This window comes from Mus pahari, chromosome 9, assembly GCF_900095145.1.
Source record: "Mus pahari chromosome 9, PAHARI_EIJ_v1.1, whole genome shotgun sequence".
In the NCBI taxonomy this organism is placed as follows: Eukaryota; Metazoa; Chordata; class Mammalia; order Rodentia; family Muridae; genus Mus; species Mus pahari.
In genome coordinates this window covers 385773-404265 of record NC_034598.1, presented here as the reverse complement: position 1 = coordinate 404265, position 18493 = coordinate 385773, and the positions used below count along the sequence as shown (strand labels likewise).

The 18493-nt window shown below is 37.9% G+C and overlaps 2 protein-coding genes across 6 annotated transcripts in view; one reads left to right on the top strand and one right to left on the bottom strand.

Moving 5' to 3' along the window:
- Positions 1-3506, top strand: part of Zup1 (zinc finger containing ubiquitin peptidase 1) — a 34702-nt gene extending 31196 nt beyond the window's left edge. For all 5 annotated transcript variants that reach the window (XM_029542518.1, XM_029542519.1, XM_029542521.1 and 2 more), the window contains one exon: positions 3278-3506. In XM_029542518.1, coding sequence (XP_029398378.1) covers positions 3278-3325 — 48 coding nt within the window. In that variant the 3' untranslated portion in view covers positions 3326-3506. The remainder of the gene's footprint in view (positions 1-3277) is intronic.
- Positions 3507-5881: 2375 nt separating this feature from the next.
- Rsph4a (radial spoke head component 4A) lies at positions 5882-18493 on the bottom strand. Its single transcript, XM_021205703.1, has 6 exons — positions 17772-18493; positions 14631-14865; positions 12437-13174; positions 10566-10704; positions 9129-9246; positions 5882-6784 (listed from the first exon to the last, which is right to left on the bottom strand). Exons 1-6 carry the CDS (start codon positions 18452-18454, stop codon positions 6553-6555), a joined length of 2145 nt encoding a protein of 714 aa, XP_021061362.1. The 5' UTR covers positions 18455-18493; the 3' UTR covers positions 5882-6552.

Below are 18493 nucleotides of genomic sequence, written 5' to 3'. Positions count from 1 at the left end.
AGAACACACATGATATGTACTCACTGCTAAGTGGATATTAGCCCAGAAGCTTGGAATACCCAAGATACAATTTACAAAATACATGAAACTCATGAAATAGGAAGACCAACGTGTCGATACATCGATCCTTCTTAGAAGGGGGAACAAAATACCCATGGAAGGAGTTACAGAGACAAAGTTCAGAGCAGAGAATGAAGGCATGACCATCCAGAGACTGCCCCACCTTGGGATCCATCCCAGAAACAACCACCAAACCCAGACACTCTTGCAGATGCCAACAAGAGCTTGCTGATGAGACTGATATAGCTGTCTCCCGAGTGGCTGTGCCAGTGCCTAATACAGAAGTGGATGCTCCCAGTTATCCATTGGATGGAGCACAGTGTCCCCAATGAAGGAGCTAGAGAAAGTACCCAAGGAACAGAAGGGGTTTTCTGCCCCGTACGAGGAACAACAATATGAACTAACCATTAACTCCAGAACTCCCTTGGAGTAAACCACCAACCAAAGAAAACACATAGTGGGACTCATGGCTCCAGCTGCATATGCAGCAGATGGCCTAGTTGGTCATCAGTGGGAGGAGAGGCCCTTGGTCCTGTGAAGGCTCAATGCCCCAGTATAGAGGAATGCCAGGGCCAGGCAGCAGGAGTGGGTTTGTTGGTGAGCAGGGAACCATTGGGGGGTGGGGGGAAAGGGGATAGGGGATTTTCAGAGGGGAACCTAGGAAAGGGGATAACATTTGAAATGTAAATAAAGAATATATCTAATAAAAAGTAAGTTAAAAAAAACCCAAAAAACAGTAACATGGTTATAAAAACAGTTCATAGACTAACTCATATGGTCTTATTGTGTATTAAAATATGATTCTGAAGCTATGTTTTATGCTTTTGCCTTGTCTTTATCTCCTCATAACTCATTCTATTTCATGAAATGACTAATATATTTGTCTTTATTATCAGTGAATTTCTAGAATAGACATTTTTAAAGTTAGATGGCCTCTCAGTTGTTTAATTCATCTTCATAAAAAATTTAATTTTATAATTTAAGTTATTTTTTTGATATTGAGTGATAAATAACAACAACATGGTTATAAAAACATTTCATAGCCTAGCTCAAGCAGTCTTATTAAAATGTGATTCTGAAGCTATATTTTATGCTTTTTCCTTTACCCTTTGTAGGTAAGTGATGAGTTTCAATTTCCTGAGAAGTTTCTAGGTATTGGCATACTTCCACTGTGGTCACAATCTGCAGTTACATCATAGCATACTAAACCTAGAAGTATATAAGACTGTATAATCTTAAATTTTTAATTTTTGTTTTATTTTTAATTATATGTTTTTGCGTATGTCTATATTTGGGATTATGCATGGAACTGAAGTTACAGGTGGTTGGGAGCTGCTGTATATGGGTGCTATAAAATTTCTTCAGGCCCTCTAAGAGTACTGTGCCCTCATAACCATTAAGCACTTCTCCAGCCCAAGGTCTGGAGATTGTATGAGAAAATAAAAAAAGACTATTTATTTGAGTACCTCGTATTTGTTTCCCTCTAAAGATGAAATAGAATACTCTAGAGGGACATGGGAAATAACAGAATCAGGGGGGAAAGAACCAGTGTGTGAAATGGTAGCTAGCTACAGCTTGAAATAGAGAGACAAGGTTAGTTTACTAGGCTGTTCTATTTAGTTACACGCTTTAAAAGATTTCCCTACAATCCCTACAATATCTTTAATCCTCTGTTGCTGGCTTCTTTTTAATCCTATTATTAGTATGGTCAAATGACGTTAGGGTTCGTTTTAATTATTGTTGATTATTGTTAATTATTGATGCTTGCTTATGAGTGCACAGTAACTTTTGAGAGTATACTGGTGATCAGATGTTTGTTGTCATGGGCTCTGAGTGAACAAAATGTTAATTGACTTTAATGTTTCCACTTTGGAAAGTGAGACATTATTGCTATTAGAATACTAGACATCTTTTTCTTTACTTTTGTCATTGTTCCTTTGGGGTGAGAGAGTGTTAGATAGTAGCTGTGGCTTTAAAGAATTATAGTTATTTAAAGCACTTTACACATATTAGTATACACAACATCACTCTTACATGTTACACATGGGGATGCTTATACAGAGTAGAAAAAAATGGACCTGCAGTTTAGACAGTTTTATCCAGAGCTTGTTGTTGCCACTTGAAGGAAATTGAGCATCTCTCCAGCCCTAGTTCTGATACTTTTTAATAAGTTTTATTAATTTATTCTTCTTTTCTTTATAACTGTGCCATACATGTATATAACACATTCTGATTGTTTTACTACCTCTACCCTTTTCTGCCTCTCTCCCGCCACTATCAATCCACTCTTAGTTCTGATTTTTTTTTTCCAAAAGAAAAAAATTTTTTTGGAGACAAGTCTTATAGTCCATAACCTAGAACTCATTGTGTAAACCAGGGTGGTTGAAAAAAAATCACAAAGATCAGCCTGCCTCTTCTTCCCAAGTGCTGAGATTAAAGCGTGATGAACCACCGTGTCCTGCATTATTAAATTTTTAATTTTTTTTAAAAAAAGTTATTATTTTAAAATTTTCATTTGTGTATGTGTAGGTCAGAGGACAGCATTCAGAAGTTGTTACTTGTTATTTTTTTCTTTTTACCATATGAGTCCCAGAACTTAACCTCACTTCATCAGGCTTGGGAGGAAGTGCCTTTTCCACACTGAGGCATTCACTGGCCCCCTATTATGGTATTTTAATAACTGTGCACCTATTATTCACACAGAGTGGTTGGTATTTGCAATTGCTTTTGTTCTTTAAATTGTCTTATGATTGCCACGGATACATTGAGTTAGTTTGTTCCAGACACCATGTAGATGTGCAAGCACTTTCTAGTGAAGGAATAAATTAAATTATCCTCTAATGAAGGTTAGTTAAAACTTTTTTTTATAAGTTTTAGGTCATATTTTTCACTAGGAATTTTCATTGTTACATTGGAAAAAAATCTGGGTTTTATTTTTCACATTAAAATAATGAGATGCAGGGTTGACAAGATGGCTCAGCAGTCAAAGGTACTTTACCAAGCCTGACAAACTTGATCCTTAGCATCTACACGGTATAAAGATAACTGACTTCCAGAGTTGTGTTCTGAGCTCCATGCATGTTGTTACGGTATATGTGTGCCCCCCCCCCACAGAGAGGGGGGAGGGAGGACAATAAATGATACTAAGTGTTGTAAAGTGATAATATAGAATAATTAATTTCTAGATTATAATTTGTCTTCTCAATTCTTTTTCAAGGCCAGGAAACAAGCTTCGCAAGTGTTTACAGCGGAGAAGATTCCTTGACCCAAATATTTTCATGATTTTTTAATTATCCTTTTTTTCCCTGATATTGAACTCTGATACAGTTGAAGAATTTATTTCACTTAAGTCCTTGATGTGTTATTTAAGTTATAATGCCTATTAAGTTATACTTCTTAGCATTTCATTGTCTAGTAATTAGTTAAATAAAATTCCTTGTTTGCTTTGTTGGTTTTGGTTTCTTGTCTATGTCTCAGAAACTTGTTTTTATAGAGATAATCTGAGTTACTTGTGTGAGCTACACCTAGTAGTTACTGTCTATTAATATGTTTATCTTAGAAGGGTTGTGTAAGGCAAGATTAGCTCCATGAGGAAGATGAATCTCTGAGAGATTAGTGATTTTTCCAAGAATATAACTTTTCTCCAAGATGGAGCCCACAGCGGTCTCACTGTATTGTCCACTGTTGTGTTAACCAGGGTTTTATTGCTGTCACAGGTACAAGAGAGCCAGTTTAAAGGAGGAAAGGTTGATTTTGCTTTGAGGTTTCAGTGCTTGGTAGGCTCACTCTGGTAAGACAGAATATCATGAATTTAGGCAGTGGTGTTGTTGGAGCAGAGCCACTTACTGTGGCTACAAAGCAGAGGGAGAGGCAAGAAGGGGCCAGGGACAAGCTCCTTCTGAAGCACACCCACAGTGACCTACTTCAAGTGGTTCTCCAGTAGGGACATCAGATAAATCCATCCAGTGCCTAATCCACTGACTAGGTACAATCAACTGAATAACTGGATCTACCAGCCTAATCCAAACTTTGAACACGGGGGGTGGGGGGGTGGAGGGGATACTTCTATTATCTGTGTCATGAGATTCCCTTCTCGATGCTTAGTAATCACTTTTAATACATAACAACTCTAAAATCAAGGGCTCTCTTGTTCAATATGTCCACTACCTTACATCTCTTCTGGTTGTAGGATAGGAGTGCTAGATTGTGGTCACATATCCCGTGTATGTAAGTACGAAAGAATCTTACTATACCTCATGAACAAGAAAATTATTATTGAAAGAGTCTTAGAAACTCACAGCGTCTGTGGGTAATGAAGAGAAGTGGGTTTGTTGGGGGGAATGTTTTTATGTGTATTCAAATACTGATTACTGGGAGATCTAGGTGCAGTCTGGATTTTGTTATTGTCATTTTATGAAGCATTTCCTGATTTGGTGTTTTATAAAACATTGTTCTCCATCATCTTCTGATTGGTCAATAAAAAGTGATCAGACTATTAACTGGGCAGGAGAGGAGAAGGTGGAACTTCTGTACTCAGAGAAAGAAAGAAAGGTGCTCAGGTGGGACATATCACCACGAGGGCACTGATGGTGCAGGAGCAGCCAGGGCAAGACTAAGATGGTAAGTAATGGGGCACATGACTGGGAAGTAGGCCAGGCCAGTATAGTTGGGTTAGAATAGCTCAGAACCTGCCTACCTTAGTGCCTGAACCTTTTAATAAAAAATACCAAGTCTCCATGTTATTATTTATTATGAAGATAAAGGGGCTATAATTTACGTGGATTGGAACCAAGTCAACTAGGGGCTACAATTTTTTGTTAATTATAGCAAGAACAATCAAGGTACAAGTTGCAGAATGCTCAAATTTCAGTTTACAAAGAGAGTACATATGATTGGCGTGAAACAGAAGTCCTTAGAAGGAAATGAGAGAAAATGGATATTAAGCTATTTAAAAAGATGTTTACAAAGAGTAGGAACCTGCTTGAACATATATGAAGTTCAGTTATCCAGCAAAGACTGAACTTGTACTCTAAGAACAAAAATTTAACACTGGCAGGTCCCTTTCCACCTGTCCTCCCGACAACCAATTTCTCTTTCATATTACTGTTGTGTTTCTATCACCTAGATTATCAGACAACCTCCCAATGAGTATTCCAGTCTTAATTCTCTATAATTTGCCCTTAATATTAAAACTTAAATGTTCTAACCTTTACATGTATTTATATGACCTGGTTTACTACTTTTTCTCAGTGGATTGTAAATTCCATTCTGTAGGAAAGCCAATGAATTCCTGAGTGGATGTGTATTGTTGACATAGGCATGGTGTATGGCAAAGCCTTGATGAAGCTCAAAGGGCATGGCAAAGCCTTCCTAGGCTCAGAATAGTGACAGTGAGTACAGAAAATACCACTGTAGCTTTCTCACCTCCCACCCCATGTCTGAAGACTGCTACCCTTTAGAGACTTCTCTGCTCACTAAGATTAGTCAAACCTGCCTTCTTGTTCAGGTGTATATAACAACCCTGCCTCCCTCTTCAGCTGTGTATAATAAAGACACCAAGCTTCTGGGTTGCCGAGGTGTCTATTAGAGAGTCCAGATTCCCTGATCCCAGCTTTGTTTGTTTGTTTGTTTGTTTGTTTGTGATCGTCTCTTCATCCCCTCACTTCTGTCAGATCAGTCTCTGGGGTCATGACCTTCCTACACTAGTCTCTCCTTGCCTCTATAGGTTCAACTAGCCCTATACCTTTTACTGGAAGTTGTGTTCAACCTGAAGATTTTTATCAAAATGCACCCCTTGCTGCTAGGAGCCTTTTCCCCACAGCTGTGATGCTGTGAACTTCTGGAAAATCCACTGGCTACTTTCTGTAAATACTGGCAGTTCTATATACAGTCTCCAATATCATTCATATATATATATATATATATATATATATATATATATATATATGCATATATAAGTGTGTGTGTGTTGGCTTCCCTGGAGCTTGCTATCCAGACCAGGATGGGTTTGGACTCGTAGAAATCTTCCTCCCTCTGCTTCCCAAGTGTTGGGATTAAAGGTTTATTTCACCACATATAGCTTTTAAAATCTTTTTGGAAGATTTACTTGTGTTAGCACACAGGCACATGTGCAGTGTCTGTGGGGGATAGAAGAGAGCATTAGATTTCCTAGACTTGGAGTTGCAGGTAGTGGTAAGCCCCCTGACATAGGTCCTAGCAACTGAATTCTTGTCCACAGAAAGAGCAAAATTTTTTATCACCACTGAGACATTTGTTTATCATCCTCACCCTACACACACTTGGTAACTTTAAAGGAGTATTTTGCACCATCATTTTCAAAGTATGTATGTGTGTATGTTATATAGACACGTGTGAGTGTATATCTGTCTATGTATAGATAGATATAGATATTCAAAATATGCATCTATAAAATCAGTCCACCATAAAAGATTTGTGTGTGTTAGTGCCATAACAGGTTGGGCTAGATTTGTATTAGTCATCATCGTCCTCATCTTCATCTTCAGTTTCTTCGTTCTCCTCAGCTGAAAGTGCAATTGGCTCTTGTGTCATCCTGAAAGCCTGTTCCTCCTCCACACTGGGATCATTGATTTCTGTAATTTCTGGCCCACTGGGATATTCTTGATAAACTGGTGGTAGGCTTGGGGGTGTGTAATTCTCCACACAGTACTTATGACCCCAGCCTATGTAGAAGTTTTCAAACTTCCTATAAGTGAAAAGAAAATAAAGTTATGTCTCTTACAAAAGTTGACCCCAATATAGTAGTAATGTGTTGTTGTTACATATATTGGAACCATAATTTTTTAATGGCATTTAAAATGCTAGAGTGAAATAGTCCCCAATTACATGAAATTATTTGATCTAAATTGCTAAGTTGGTTATGAAAGACAAAAGGGCCAGTTTTTTTTTTTTTTTTTAGATAGATGTACACCCCACGTCTAGAAATCCCTCAAGAATGGGCCTCCAAAACCAAAACCTAACAAAAAAAAAGCCAGGCATGGTAGCGCACATCTTTAATCCCCGCACTTGGGAGGCAGAGACAGGCGGATTTCTGAGTTCGAGGCCAGCCTGGTCTACAAAGTGAGTTCCAGGACAGCCAGGGCTACACAGAGAAACCCTGTCTTGAAAAACCAAAACCAAAAAAAAAAAAAAAAAAAAACCAAAACCAAAACCAAAAAAAAAAAAAAAAAAAAAAAACCAAAANCAAAAAAAAAAAAAAAAAAAAAAAAAAAAGACTGGGCCTTCAGTTATTCAGTTATTTAATCTTTTAGAGAGATTTTTCACAAAAATTCAAAAGTTGTTATCTCTTGACTGGGTGAAAAATAAGAGGTGTGGCTAAAAATTGGCGTGTTATTGTTTCAGGCCTGATCATCGGAAATTGCAGAAGCTTCACCTTGTAGGCCTCACACCATCCCACAATAGATATAATACATAACCAAGTGACAGACCCCTCTCCCTTTGCTAAAGGGAATTTTAGTCAAGGATTCTGTCTGCACACAACGTGGGTCATTTTCTTCTTAACATGCATTCCTAAATCAAGAGCCTTTATTCTTAATGTTCTATCTCAGGCTAAAACGCCATTCCTACACACAGTCCCAACCCCCTCATAAAAGTTCCTGAGCCTTTTTCATGGGATTCCCTTTCAAAGAGGTGACCTCACAAGACTCACATATCTGTGACATACACATTTCTTCAAGTCTATCTGTCCCTGGGAAGAGAACAATGAGGGTGAAAAGTCAAACTTTCTCTTCCTCATGCTATCATGGTAAATAATTAAAAGCATAGCTTTCATTTCTGACTTTGTGTGGGTTTTAATTTTCTTTTCATAAATTTCATCATATTCTTTCCTTACAATTTTTTCCACCCCCCCCCAATTCATCCAACCCAATTTTCTATACTCCCACACTCTTGTGTTGACCAACTAACTCCTGAGCATGAGGCTTGCTCTAATAGCTAGTCTAACCATGGCAGCTCTTGCCTACTCAGTTGAGCTTTTGGATACTAAGAAAGAAACAGAAACAAAACAAGTGGAACAATGTTCTTTCTCAGAAAGGGATAAAGGAATTTTTAGTAGTCTGTTGAACCTAATTCCCTTGAAAGTGATAGCATAAATAAAGCATACTTTAAGTAACTTATCAAAATGCTCAACCAAAATATCTAATTCAATTGTATCTTTAACTCTTTATTAGTCCCCTAACGTAGTAAGCCAATGTAAAATCATGTCCATTGTAGATAAACGTGATAATTAAGATGAAAGGGCACAACCCTGAATTTATTCTAGCTCTGAATTTCATGCTTCTTGTATGACAGAAGTCATTTAAATAAATCATACAATATATATCTAACATGCCAATGAGTTAAACTTGGCTTAACATTCTAGTGATAACATAATTTCCAGACCTTAAATAACCACAAAATTTGCCAGACAAATTGCTTAGCAAGGCAAGCACTTTTTTTTTTTTGGTTTTTCGAGACAGGGTTTCTCTGTGTAGAAATTCGTCTGCCTCTGCCTCCCAAGTGCTGGGATTAAAGGCGTGTGCCACCACGCCCGGCTAAGGCAAGTACTTTCAAAGCCAAATGTATATATTAAAGTACTTTCAAAATGTCCTTCACTTCAATCTAAAGTATATGATGCAAGTTGACCATGCTGAGTCATTTCTGTCTAGGATTTAAGTCATAAACCACATGATTTGTGACCTTCAGCTAAACTTGGGTTAACACGTGTTATCTTTGCTTCTTTGATTATGACTGCAAGTTGAATATGGTTGCAAATATTCTGCTTACAACTCAGTACACTCAGGAGTATGCCTGCCCTGGATGAAGAGATGAGCTCCCTGAACAAAACTATCTTTCTTCTGTCCTTTGACCAGGGAAGTGGTCAATAGATTTAACCAGAGAAAAGGATTTTGATGTTCTGCTTACCTACTGTGGGTAAATAAACCCTTTTCCACTTTTATGTTCTGCTGCAGCTTGCACTGGGTTTACACTCAACCAAAATATAAGCTGTTGAGTTTGGTTACAAATGGCTTTGTAAGTGGCCAGATACTTACTTGCCATTGGAAAAAGCATATGCTCCAGGCCAAAGATTGGAGCGAAGGACAGCGATGGCATACTGTGGAATGAGATTTGAGGACAGCTGTGTTGTCCAAGAGGGTATATTCTGAATCCCTGAAACCCAATGAGAAATTTACAAACTTAACCCTTAAACAGATAAGAATCTACTGGTAACTGAAGTGATTTTCATAAATATGAAGTAATCAACAACATTTGCTATAAAACAGTAAAAACAGCTTGATATCAAATCAAGAATACTTCATGAATATTCTAGATCAGTATAATTTTAAGCATGCACTTGTAGTACACATATATACACGCATATATGTTATATATAAATGTGTAAAAATATTCATAAACATTTTTGCAACAAAGACTTTACTAAAGAAGGTTTTATCTTCAACAAAACTGGAAAATCTGGAATGAAATGGACCATTTTCTAGACAAATACCAAATATCTAAGTTAAATCAGTTCATATAAACCATCTAATCTGTCCTATAACCCCTAAAGAAATATAAGCAGTCATTAATAGTCTTCCAACCAAAAAAAAAAAAAAAAAACAAAAACAAAAACAAAACCAGGACCAGATGGGTTTAGTGCAGAGTTTTATCAGACCTTCAAAGAAAGCCTAGTACCAATACTCTTCAAACTATTCCACAAAATAGAAACAGAAGGAACACTACCCAATTCATTTTATGAAGCCACAGTTGCACTGAGTATTCTCCCTTGGAGATGAAATGTTTTCTTTCTAATCAGGAACCTGTTACAATTTCCTTTCATAAAATGGCTCATAAGAGATTATTTTTCTACTTCTATCATGTTTAATATTCCAAATAGATTTAAAAAACTGGTTGACTGCATACTACTTTTAGCTTTAGAAGACATCATGCATATTAAAGAGGCATTTAACTATTATAAATTATTTTGAGGACTTAAAAAATGTCAATGCTGAGTTGTATATTTTAAAATACATTTTAATAGTTTAATAAAAAAAGAAAAGGTTTGTATAGTCAGGGGGAAGAGTATGATAACCAAAGGAAAGGCAATTCATTACTGTGGAAGACACTAATGAGTTTCAAGCAAAACAATATAGGAAGAAATACAGAAACTAGTATAGATTAAGAGGCAAGTACAGACCTCCTACATTATTTTACTGTAGCTATGCTATGTGTGGTACACAGAATACAAGAAAAGAATGATGCCAACCTTTCCAGTTAGTTACAGCCCATTTATGTTTGCTCTGTGCATGACCCCTTCAGCTCCTTTCATAGCATAGTAGTGTAGCCAAAGCATTCCAGAACCCAGGAAGGACAGAAGGGATGAGACCTACCTCCCTGCCCACTTTTTTGAGACTCCAATGGCGTCATATTTACTACACAATGTGTGTAACATATAGTTTATGAACCCCTCATTAACAGTCATGTAAATTTACCCAAATCTTCAGAGATTGGTGTCAAAAGAGGAGGTCCTACTTCCTGGTCTATGTAGTCAGGTTCTTCCCCTTTTTCTTCATCTTCTTCCTCTTCCTCTTCTTCATCTTTTTGTGTAGGGTTGAACCAATTACAGCGACCCTGGCAATGAATGTTGCAAGGTTTGATGTATTAATGAAATGCTACAAATCTCAGAGTATTCATATTAGTTCATAGTTATCAAGATGAGACTTTTCTGTGGGAGAAATGGATCAACTATTCTGACACAGGGTCACTTTCTATGATCTCCCTGCTTCAGCTTTCAGAGTGATAGGTTTGCTGACACCATCACACACAGTTTATTCATTCTCTATACTTGTGCCAAGTATTAATCCCATCTAAGTTACTACAAGAAACATATAACAAACCTATACTAGATATTTCAAAATGTTTCTATTTCTTGGAGCTACAGAAATAGAAGGTCTATGCATGCTTTAATATGGGCACAAATTTAGCGGAAATGGTAGTAATACATTTTACTAGTTTGCAATTCTTTATGTGAATAAAATAAATAATGGTTTTCAAAAATAGATTTTTTTATTTGTTTTAAAATGTTCTCATTGATTTTATTAATATGTTATTTTAGATTAGAAATCATCAGAAAGGTTTTAAGACCATTTAACATTTTAAAATTCCATCATTAAGGTCAGGCATTGTGGTACACACTTAATTCCAGTATTCAGGAGGCAGAGGCAGGAAGATCTCTTAGTTCAAGGTTAGTCTGATCTACATAGCAAGTACCAGTCTAGTCACAGATACATAATTAGACCATGTCTCAAAAAAACAAAGATTCATCATTATAATTTCTCTTTTTTTAAGGGTTTGGTGTGTGTGTGTGTGTGTGTGTGTGTGTGTGTGTGTGTGTGTGTGCCACATGTGTGCAGGTGTTCATGGAGGTCAGAAGAAGATATCAGATATCCTGAAGCTGGAATCACAAGCCTAAAGCAATGACAGGGATACCAGGAACCAACTTGGGTCTTCTAGAAGATCAGAAAGGACTCTTATCAGATGAACACTCATGTCCAGTTCTTATACTTCCTTATTTATAGAATATTCCTAAAATATAAACAGTTTTAAGACACTGCCATGATAGCTCCAGTTAAATGGTTAAGAATGGTACATATCTGGCCTTCACAGAATTCTTTTTTAGTATTTGTCTTTTATTAGCATATAATAACTGAATAAAATATTGTTCATTGTGATGTTTTCATACAGTTATATAATGTATTTTGATGATATTTAGTCAGTTATTTTCTCTTGTATCCCCTTCCAATGCTAATTATCAGTAACAAATTTTTAAATGGAACAAAATTGAGGTTTTAATTTCTCTGATAATAACTCTTATTTGGAGTATTTAGAAGCAGCTTTTATCTATATTGATTTAGGATGAAGATTTTCTACCTGTGATGGAGGAGTGTAGCAGATGTTTCAGGGTAATGGCCCTGAGTCCTTTGTCTCACATCTCACTCTATAATGAGTGTATTAGCTAACATTGTTTTACTATTTCTCCCAACAAGTCTACCTTAACCCCTCAGTATAAAAATAAAGGTAGTCCTGCTCTCATTGGGTTTTGGTGAGGAATGAATCACTTGTATTTACATACATAACTGATTACATATAGTGTACTTAGTACAAGAAGGTTTGAATGTATAACCACTGTACAAAACTGGGTTTTGTTTCTGCCATAATGTTTTAGTATTTCTTACATAAACATTTTATATAGTAAAGTAAAACCTATTGACAAAGTTAATATACACCAATATTTAAAATATAACAGAGTAATTTTAGATCCCACTTAAATCTGTATCTATGTACTACCTGAATACTCCTATACCTGAGGAAGAATATACTGCACATGATGGACCCAATTGGATAGAGACTCCACCAAGTCAATCACTTGAATGCCTTCAAAGTCAGGGTTTTCCTCATAGCTGTCTCGACCACCTTCCACCTCTTCTTCCTCTCCTTCCTCTTCACCAAACTGATAGAATCCTAGAGGGCTGACATGAGTCCCGGCTGAAATGCGGGCAATTTGTGCTCTTAAGTAATTGCTCTCATTTCCTGGGAAGGGTGGGTAGCTTATGACAGCTGCATCTAGTCGCCCAGTGAAAAATTTCTTGATTTTTCTTGCAGTGACAATTTGTGCAGGTGTAACTGATGGTAACCTTACCCATGGTTTTCCAGGCACATTGCAAACAAAATAGACATACTTGTTGGCACCCACTCTACTTTCTTCCTTAGGTATAACCTGTGGGGCCTTATACAAGGACTTCGGTAATTCATCCTGCTCCTCTTCACCGGCTTCACTTCCTCCATTGTCCCTCTCCTCAGCTATCCCTTCCTCTTCCACCTCCTCTTCATCTTCACCATCACGAAATTCCACTTCAGCAACAATATAGTTCATTTCCAGACCCAAGATCTTGCCCCAGAAGCGACATCTCTGGATTGGGTGTGCATCAGTAAGTTGCTTGAGGGCGAGGAATACTCGGTAAGTCTCATCTGTCCCCAAACCAACTCCAGCTTGTTCAAAATAATAAGCTGATTCCATCACATTGGGCAGAGAACTTTCTGCCTAGGAAAACAAATATCCGTGGTTAAAGTTTTACTCATAAGAGGAATGTTTGCCTATTTTCTGTGTCTTGATTCTAGTTCTACTGTTTCTTTCATGATATTTACCAAATTGTGTTAATCCCCAAACTTCAGTTCTTCCCTTAAGTATATAACTTCTTACAATTGTGTACTATACTCGTTGATATGACAATTTTTATAGGCTGCTTAGAAATAATTTAATAATTACTAATGATAAGAATTTAAACCAGGCAGCTGGACAGTGGTGGTGCCTTTAATCCCAGCACTTGGGAGGCAGAGGCAGGCGGATTTCTGAGTTCGAGGCCAGCCTGGTCTACAGAGTAAATTCCAGGACAGCCAGAGTTATACAGAGAAACCCTTTCTCGAAAAACTGGAAAACAGAAAATAAACAAAGAATTTAAACCAGGCATGGTGGTTCACACATTTGATCCCAGCACTCAGGAGGCAGAGCAGGTAGATCTTTATGAGTTTGAGAGCAAACTGGCCTAAATAGCAAGTCCCAGTCCAGCACTATAGTGAGACCCTATCTGATTAAAAAAAAATCAATTTTTTTCATATAAAATAAAAATATAAATGTGGCTGGGCGTGGTGGAGCACGTCTTTAATCCAAGCACTCGGGAAGCAGAGGCAGGCGGATTTCTAAGTTTGAGGCCAGCCTGGTCTACAAAGTGAGTTCCAGGACAGCCATACCCTGTCTCGAAAAACCAATAACCTAAATAAATAAATAAATACAATATAAATAGCTAAATAACTAAATAAATATGGTCTTGTTGGAGAAAGTGTGTCACTGTGTAGGTGGGCTTTGAGATATACTATGCTTCGGCTCTGCCCAGTGTGGAATTTAATCTCTTCCTGGCTGCCTTCAGATCAAGATACAGAACTCTTGGCTCTTCTAGCACCATGTCTATCTGTATGCTGCCATGCTTTCTGCTATCATGGTAATGGATTAAACCTCTGAACTATAAGTCAGCCCCGGTTAAATGTTTTTATGAGTTGCCTTGTTCAGGGTGTCTCTTCACAGCAATAGAGCAGTGACTAAGACAGGATGTCATATTTAATTATGCACCTATCAGTGACTTTTTAGAAAATGACAGACATCATATATGGCAAAGGTCCCATAAAATTACAAAAAATTTGTAACATTTATTGACAGAGAAGTCATCATATGATTATAGTGAAATGCATTGATTATAAAAGGCTTGAAGTGATGTCAGAAAAATCTGATTCAAATACTATGTACAGAGCTTTAAAACAGTTGGTGTGCTTATAAAGCAAATTTCATCTGTCCTTGAGATTCCAGTGTTCATTAGTAGCATCTTATTGTTCATCACTTACTACTATTCGCAGAGCTTTAGAATGGTATGTTCATGAAGCAAACCCCACTCATCTCTGAGTTCTAGTGCTCATTAATAGTATTGGGATAGTTGGTAATCACTTACCATTTCCTCCTCCAGTTCTGAATCAGCACCTTCCAAATGTCCCTGGAGAAAAAGAGCCTTTTGTGTCTCTGCTATTTCATATGCTGGAAGCATCTCATTTTCATTGTGGAGTGTATCTAATTTTTTATTAAAATGTGCCATTTTCACATCTTGGCTTATAGTTTCAATGATGTCAACAGCATCTGCAGGACGCTCATCTAGTATCTTGGTAATCACTTTAGAAAGATGGTCATATCTACATAAATAGAAAATTCCAGTTAACATATACATCATGAACACTTAAAAAAGATTTGATGCAAATCCAGTTGGGTTTTAGGGAAGTTAAAAATTTTGAACTCTTAAGAGAATTTAAGTGAAGGTATTGTCTATCACTCCAGATGGAATCTAGAATTTGCTTAAGTAAGTTCTCTAATATGATGTAGATATTTAAGATAGTACAGGAGAACATAGTAGCATGATATACAGTACAAATCAGTTATTTTCACATTTCAGTTCTGGAAATGGAATCTCTTAGCTATAAGCTATATACCATCAGTGATGAACAGTTTTTACTCTCTTACCTTAAATTCTTTTTTGTTCCCAATCCTTGCCTATGGATATCTAATTATATTATATTTTATATAAAGTATATGATATAATATAATTAGATATCCAAGTCCCACTAATTCTTTAAGAGCTATATCCTTACCATCTTATGTATTTTAAAATCTTTTCTTCCAATTATGTCTATGCATGTGAGTATTTGCATGTGAAACCAAGTGCCCATGGAGACTAGAACATGTCAGATCTCCTGTAATCTGTAATATAGTTGCTTGTGACCTGCCTGATATGGGTGATGGAAACCAAACTTCAGTCTTCTGGAAGAACATGACTCTCATGACTGCAGAGCCATTTCTCCAGCTTCTACATTTTAAAAAAAGATTTATTTTATTTAATCTATTTGAGTGTTATCCTATGCATTTCCTTGTATGTGTGTACAACATTTGCATGCTGGTTCCTGAGGAGGTCAGAAGTTATTGTATCCCTCTACCCTCTGGAACTGGAGTTGACAGATGGTTGTGAATACCAAGGGTGCTGCCTACTGAATCTTTTTTTTTTTTTTTTTAATATTTTATTATTTTCTTTATTTACATTTCAAATGCTATCCCAAAAGTTTCCTATACCCCTCCCTCCACCTCTGCTCCCCTACCCACCCACACCCACTATTTGGCCCAGGCCTTGCCCTGTGCTGGGTCATATAAAGTTTACAAGACCAAGGGGCCTCTCTTCCCAATGATGGCTGATTAGGCCATCTTCTGCTACATATGCAGCTAGAGACACGAGCTCAGGGGGTACTGGTTAGTTCATATTGTTGTTCCACCTACAGGGTTGCAGCCCCCTTCAGGTCCTTGGGTACTTTCTCTAGCTCCTCCATTGGGGACCCTGTGTTCCATCCAATAGCTGGCTGTGAGCATCCACTTCTGTGTTTGCCAGGCCCCGGCATAGCCTCACAAGAGTCCGCAATATCAGGGTCCCTTCAGCAGAATCTTGCTGGCATGAGCATTAGTATCTAGGTTTGATGGCTGATGATGGGATGGATTCCCAGATGGGGTAGTCTCTGGATAGTCCATCCTTTCATCTTAGCTCTAAATTTTGACTCTGTACCTATATCCTTTCATGAGTATTTTGTTCCTTATTCTAAGGAGGAATGAAGTATCTACCCAGTGGTCATCCTTCTTGGTTTTCTTCTGTTTTGCATAATGTATCTTGGGTATTCTAAGTTTCTGGGCTAATATCCGCTTATCAGTGAGTGCATATCTAGTGACTTCTTTTGTGATTCTTCCTACTGAATCTTGATTTGCAAAAGCAACTAGAGCTCTTAACCACTGAGCCCTATCTCCAACCCCTACATCATATTTTGAAAGTAAAAATGTTTTTAGGACCCCAAATAATGCATTTCATATTGCCATCTACCCACATACACTAAAAGATAAGTCATTAAATTATTTACTTTCCCCCCTTTTAAAAACTACTTTTGTTAGTTCTTTGAGAATTTGTGTTTGACCGTATTCACCTTCCCTTTCCCAACTCTTCTAGATCCGTCATGTCCTCCTCTACCACTCAACTTTGTGTCCTTTTATTTTTTCTCCACCAAGGCCAATTTGTGATGCACAAATATTATTAGATGTATGATCTTCCTCTGAAGTGGTGAATGTAGCATTTCCTCTCACCAATTAATTGTACTTTTCATAAGAGGCAGTTTGTATTTCTCAAGCACCAGATTTATAGGTCTTTGAAAACCCTAGTCACACAGTTCAGTTGTTTAGAAGCAAGAATTTCTAGAAAGCTACACTATTATGAGTTCCCATGTTAAAGCTGCAATGGACGTCAAGACCATACCTGGATAGTTGGTTACCACATGTTTAAAAGAAAGACCTAGCATGTTTTAAAAGTAACCATGTTTTCTGTTTTCCTGTAGAATACAAGATTCAGAACTTTCTGTGCTCAAATCTTAGGACAATCTTAAGAAAACAAGGATGGAAGGTCACCATAGCACTGACCTGGGAATGAACATAAAATCAAGCTACACAAGTTCTCAATTGGTTACAAGAATGCACGCTATCACTATAGGCAATTATACAATCTACAAACATCCTGGGAACATGCTTAGATTTCATGACTTTACAATCTCTTTCAAGCGAAGAATAAACAAAACAAACAAGAATAACCCCACCCCTCCAAACAACCAAAGACCTAAAAGAATTATCACCAGGGGCCCAGTTTTAAGTGTTAGATGCAGTTATCTCACTAATTTACTACCTTTGTATTTTATTTTTACTCCTTTTTGTCTGTCTGTCTCTCTGTCTGTCTATCTGTTGGTGTGTCTGTCTATCAACTATTTACATTTAGATAGGGTCCCACTGTGTTGCCCTGGGCAACCTGGAACTTGCTGTGCAAATAGGCAGGCCTATAGCCAATTAGCCTCTACCACCTGTTCTATGTTCTGGAATTAAAGGCCTCTGTCACCACATCCACTAACTTTCTTTTTCAAATGAATTCCTTTCAGATTTTATTCTCTTTTTGCCTCCAACATATTTTCACAGAAATACCTTACTCTGCTCCTGCCCACCGGCTTTGTTGTCACCCCACTGTGATACTTACAGATTTAAGCCAGACTTGCTGCTGGTACTCAGCAGGTAGGCTTTTGCGTTCTGAATGGCCACCTCAAGCATACTCCGGGCTGCTTCACTGGCTCCAACCTCAGGCTGGTCTGGATCACAGTTACTGTTTGAGTTTTCCTCTTGTAGAAGGTCAAATCTCAGCCCTTTGTGCGTGGACTTGTTCCTGCTGGCATCCCTTAGCCCACACAGGTCAGGGTGGGGTGTTTGAGACTGTGGGAAGGTACTTTCCTCGGCATGGCTTGTGTAGTGAGAAGTTGATTGTCTTGCAGCAGAAGATGATTCCCAAGGTTCAGAATAAGGTGTCCCGGTGTCTGTGATCCCATTAGGGGTCCTCTCTGCGTGTGATGCAGCTACAGGATCCTGAGTAGTTGCAGTGTTAAGGGGAGTGGAATGAAACTCCAGAGGAGGAGGGGGAGGGGAGGATGACACTTCTGGTCCAGCGGTGAGGTCTCCCAGGAAAAGGCTGGCTGTAGACTGGTGGCTCCAAGAGGGGCTCATTCTGCGTGAGGGTTCGGTGTCTGACCTTTGCTCCTCTTCCCGGTACTCAGGTGATGGAGGATCAGGATCCTGGGGAGAAGCTTCTGACTCTCCTTGCCATGATCTCTCTGCTTCCCCTGGCTCTTGATTTTCCTTTTCTTGTTTCAGAGAGGTAGAGTTTTCCATAGGAGTTAAGAAATAAATCACGTGATCGGAGCGTGAAGA

Bases quoted from the DNA above. Each gene is read 5' to 3' on its own strand.
- Rsph4a (XM_021205703.1), bottom strand. From the start codon at position 18,454: ATGGAAAACTCTACCTCTCTGAAACAAGAAAAGGAAAATCAAGAGCCA. The intron at 13,175-14,630 runs GTAAGTGATTAC...TTGTTTTCCTAG, and splicing joins CAGAACTGGAGGAGGAAATG to GCAGAAAGTTCTCTGCCCAA. The intron at 6,785-9,128 runs GTAAGTATCTGG...TTTCACTTATAG, and splicing joins TATGCTTTTTCCAATGGCAA to GAAGTTTGAAAACTTCTACA.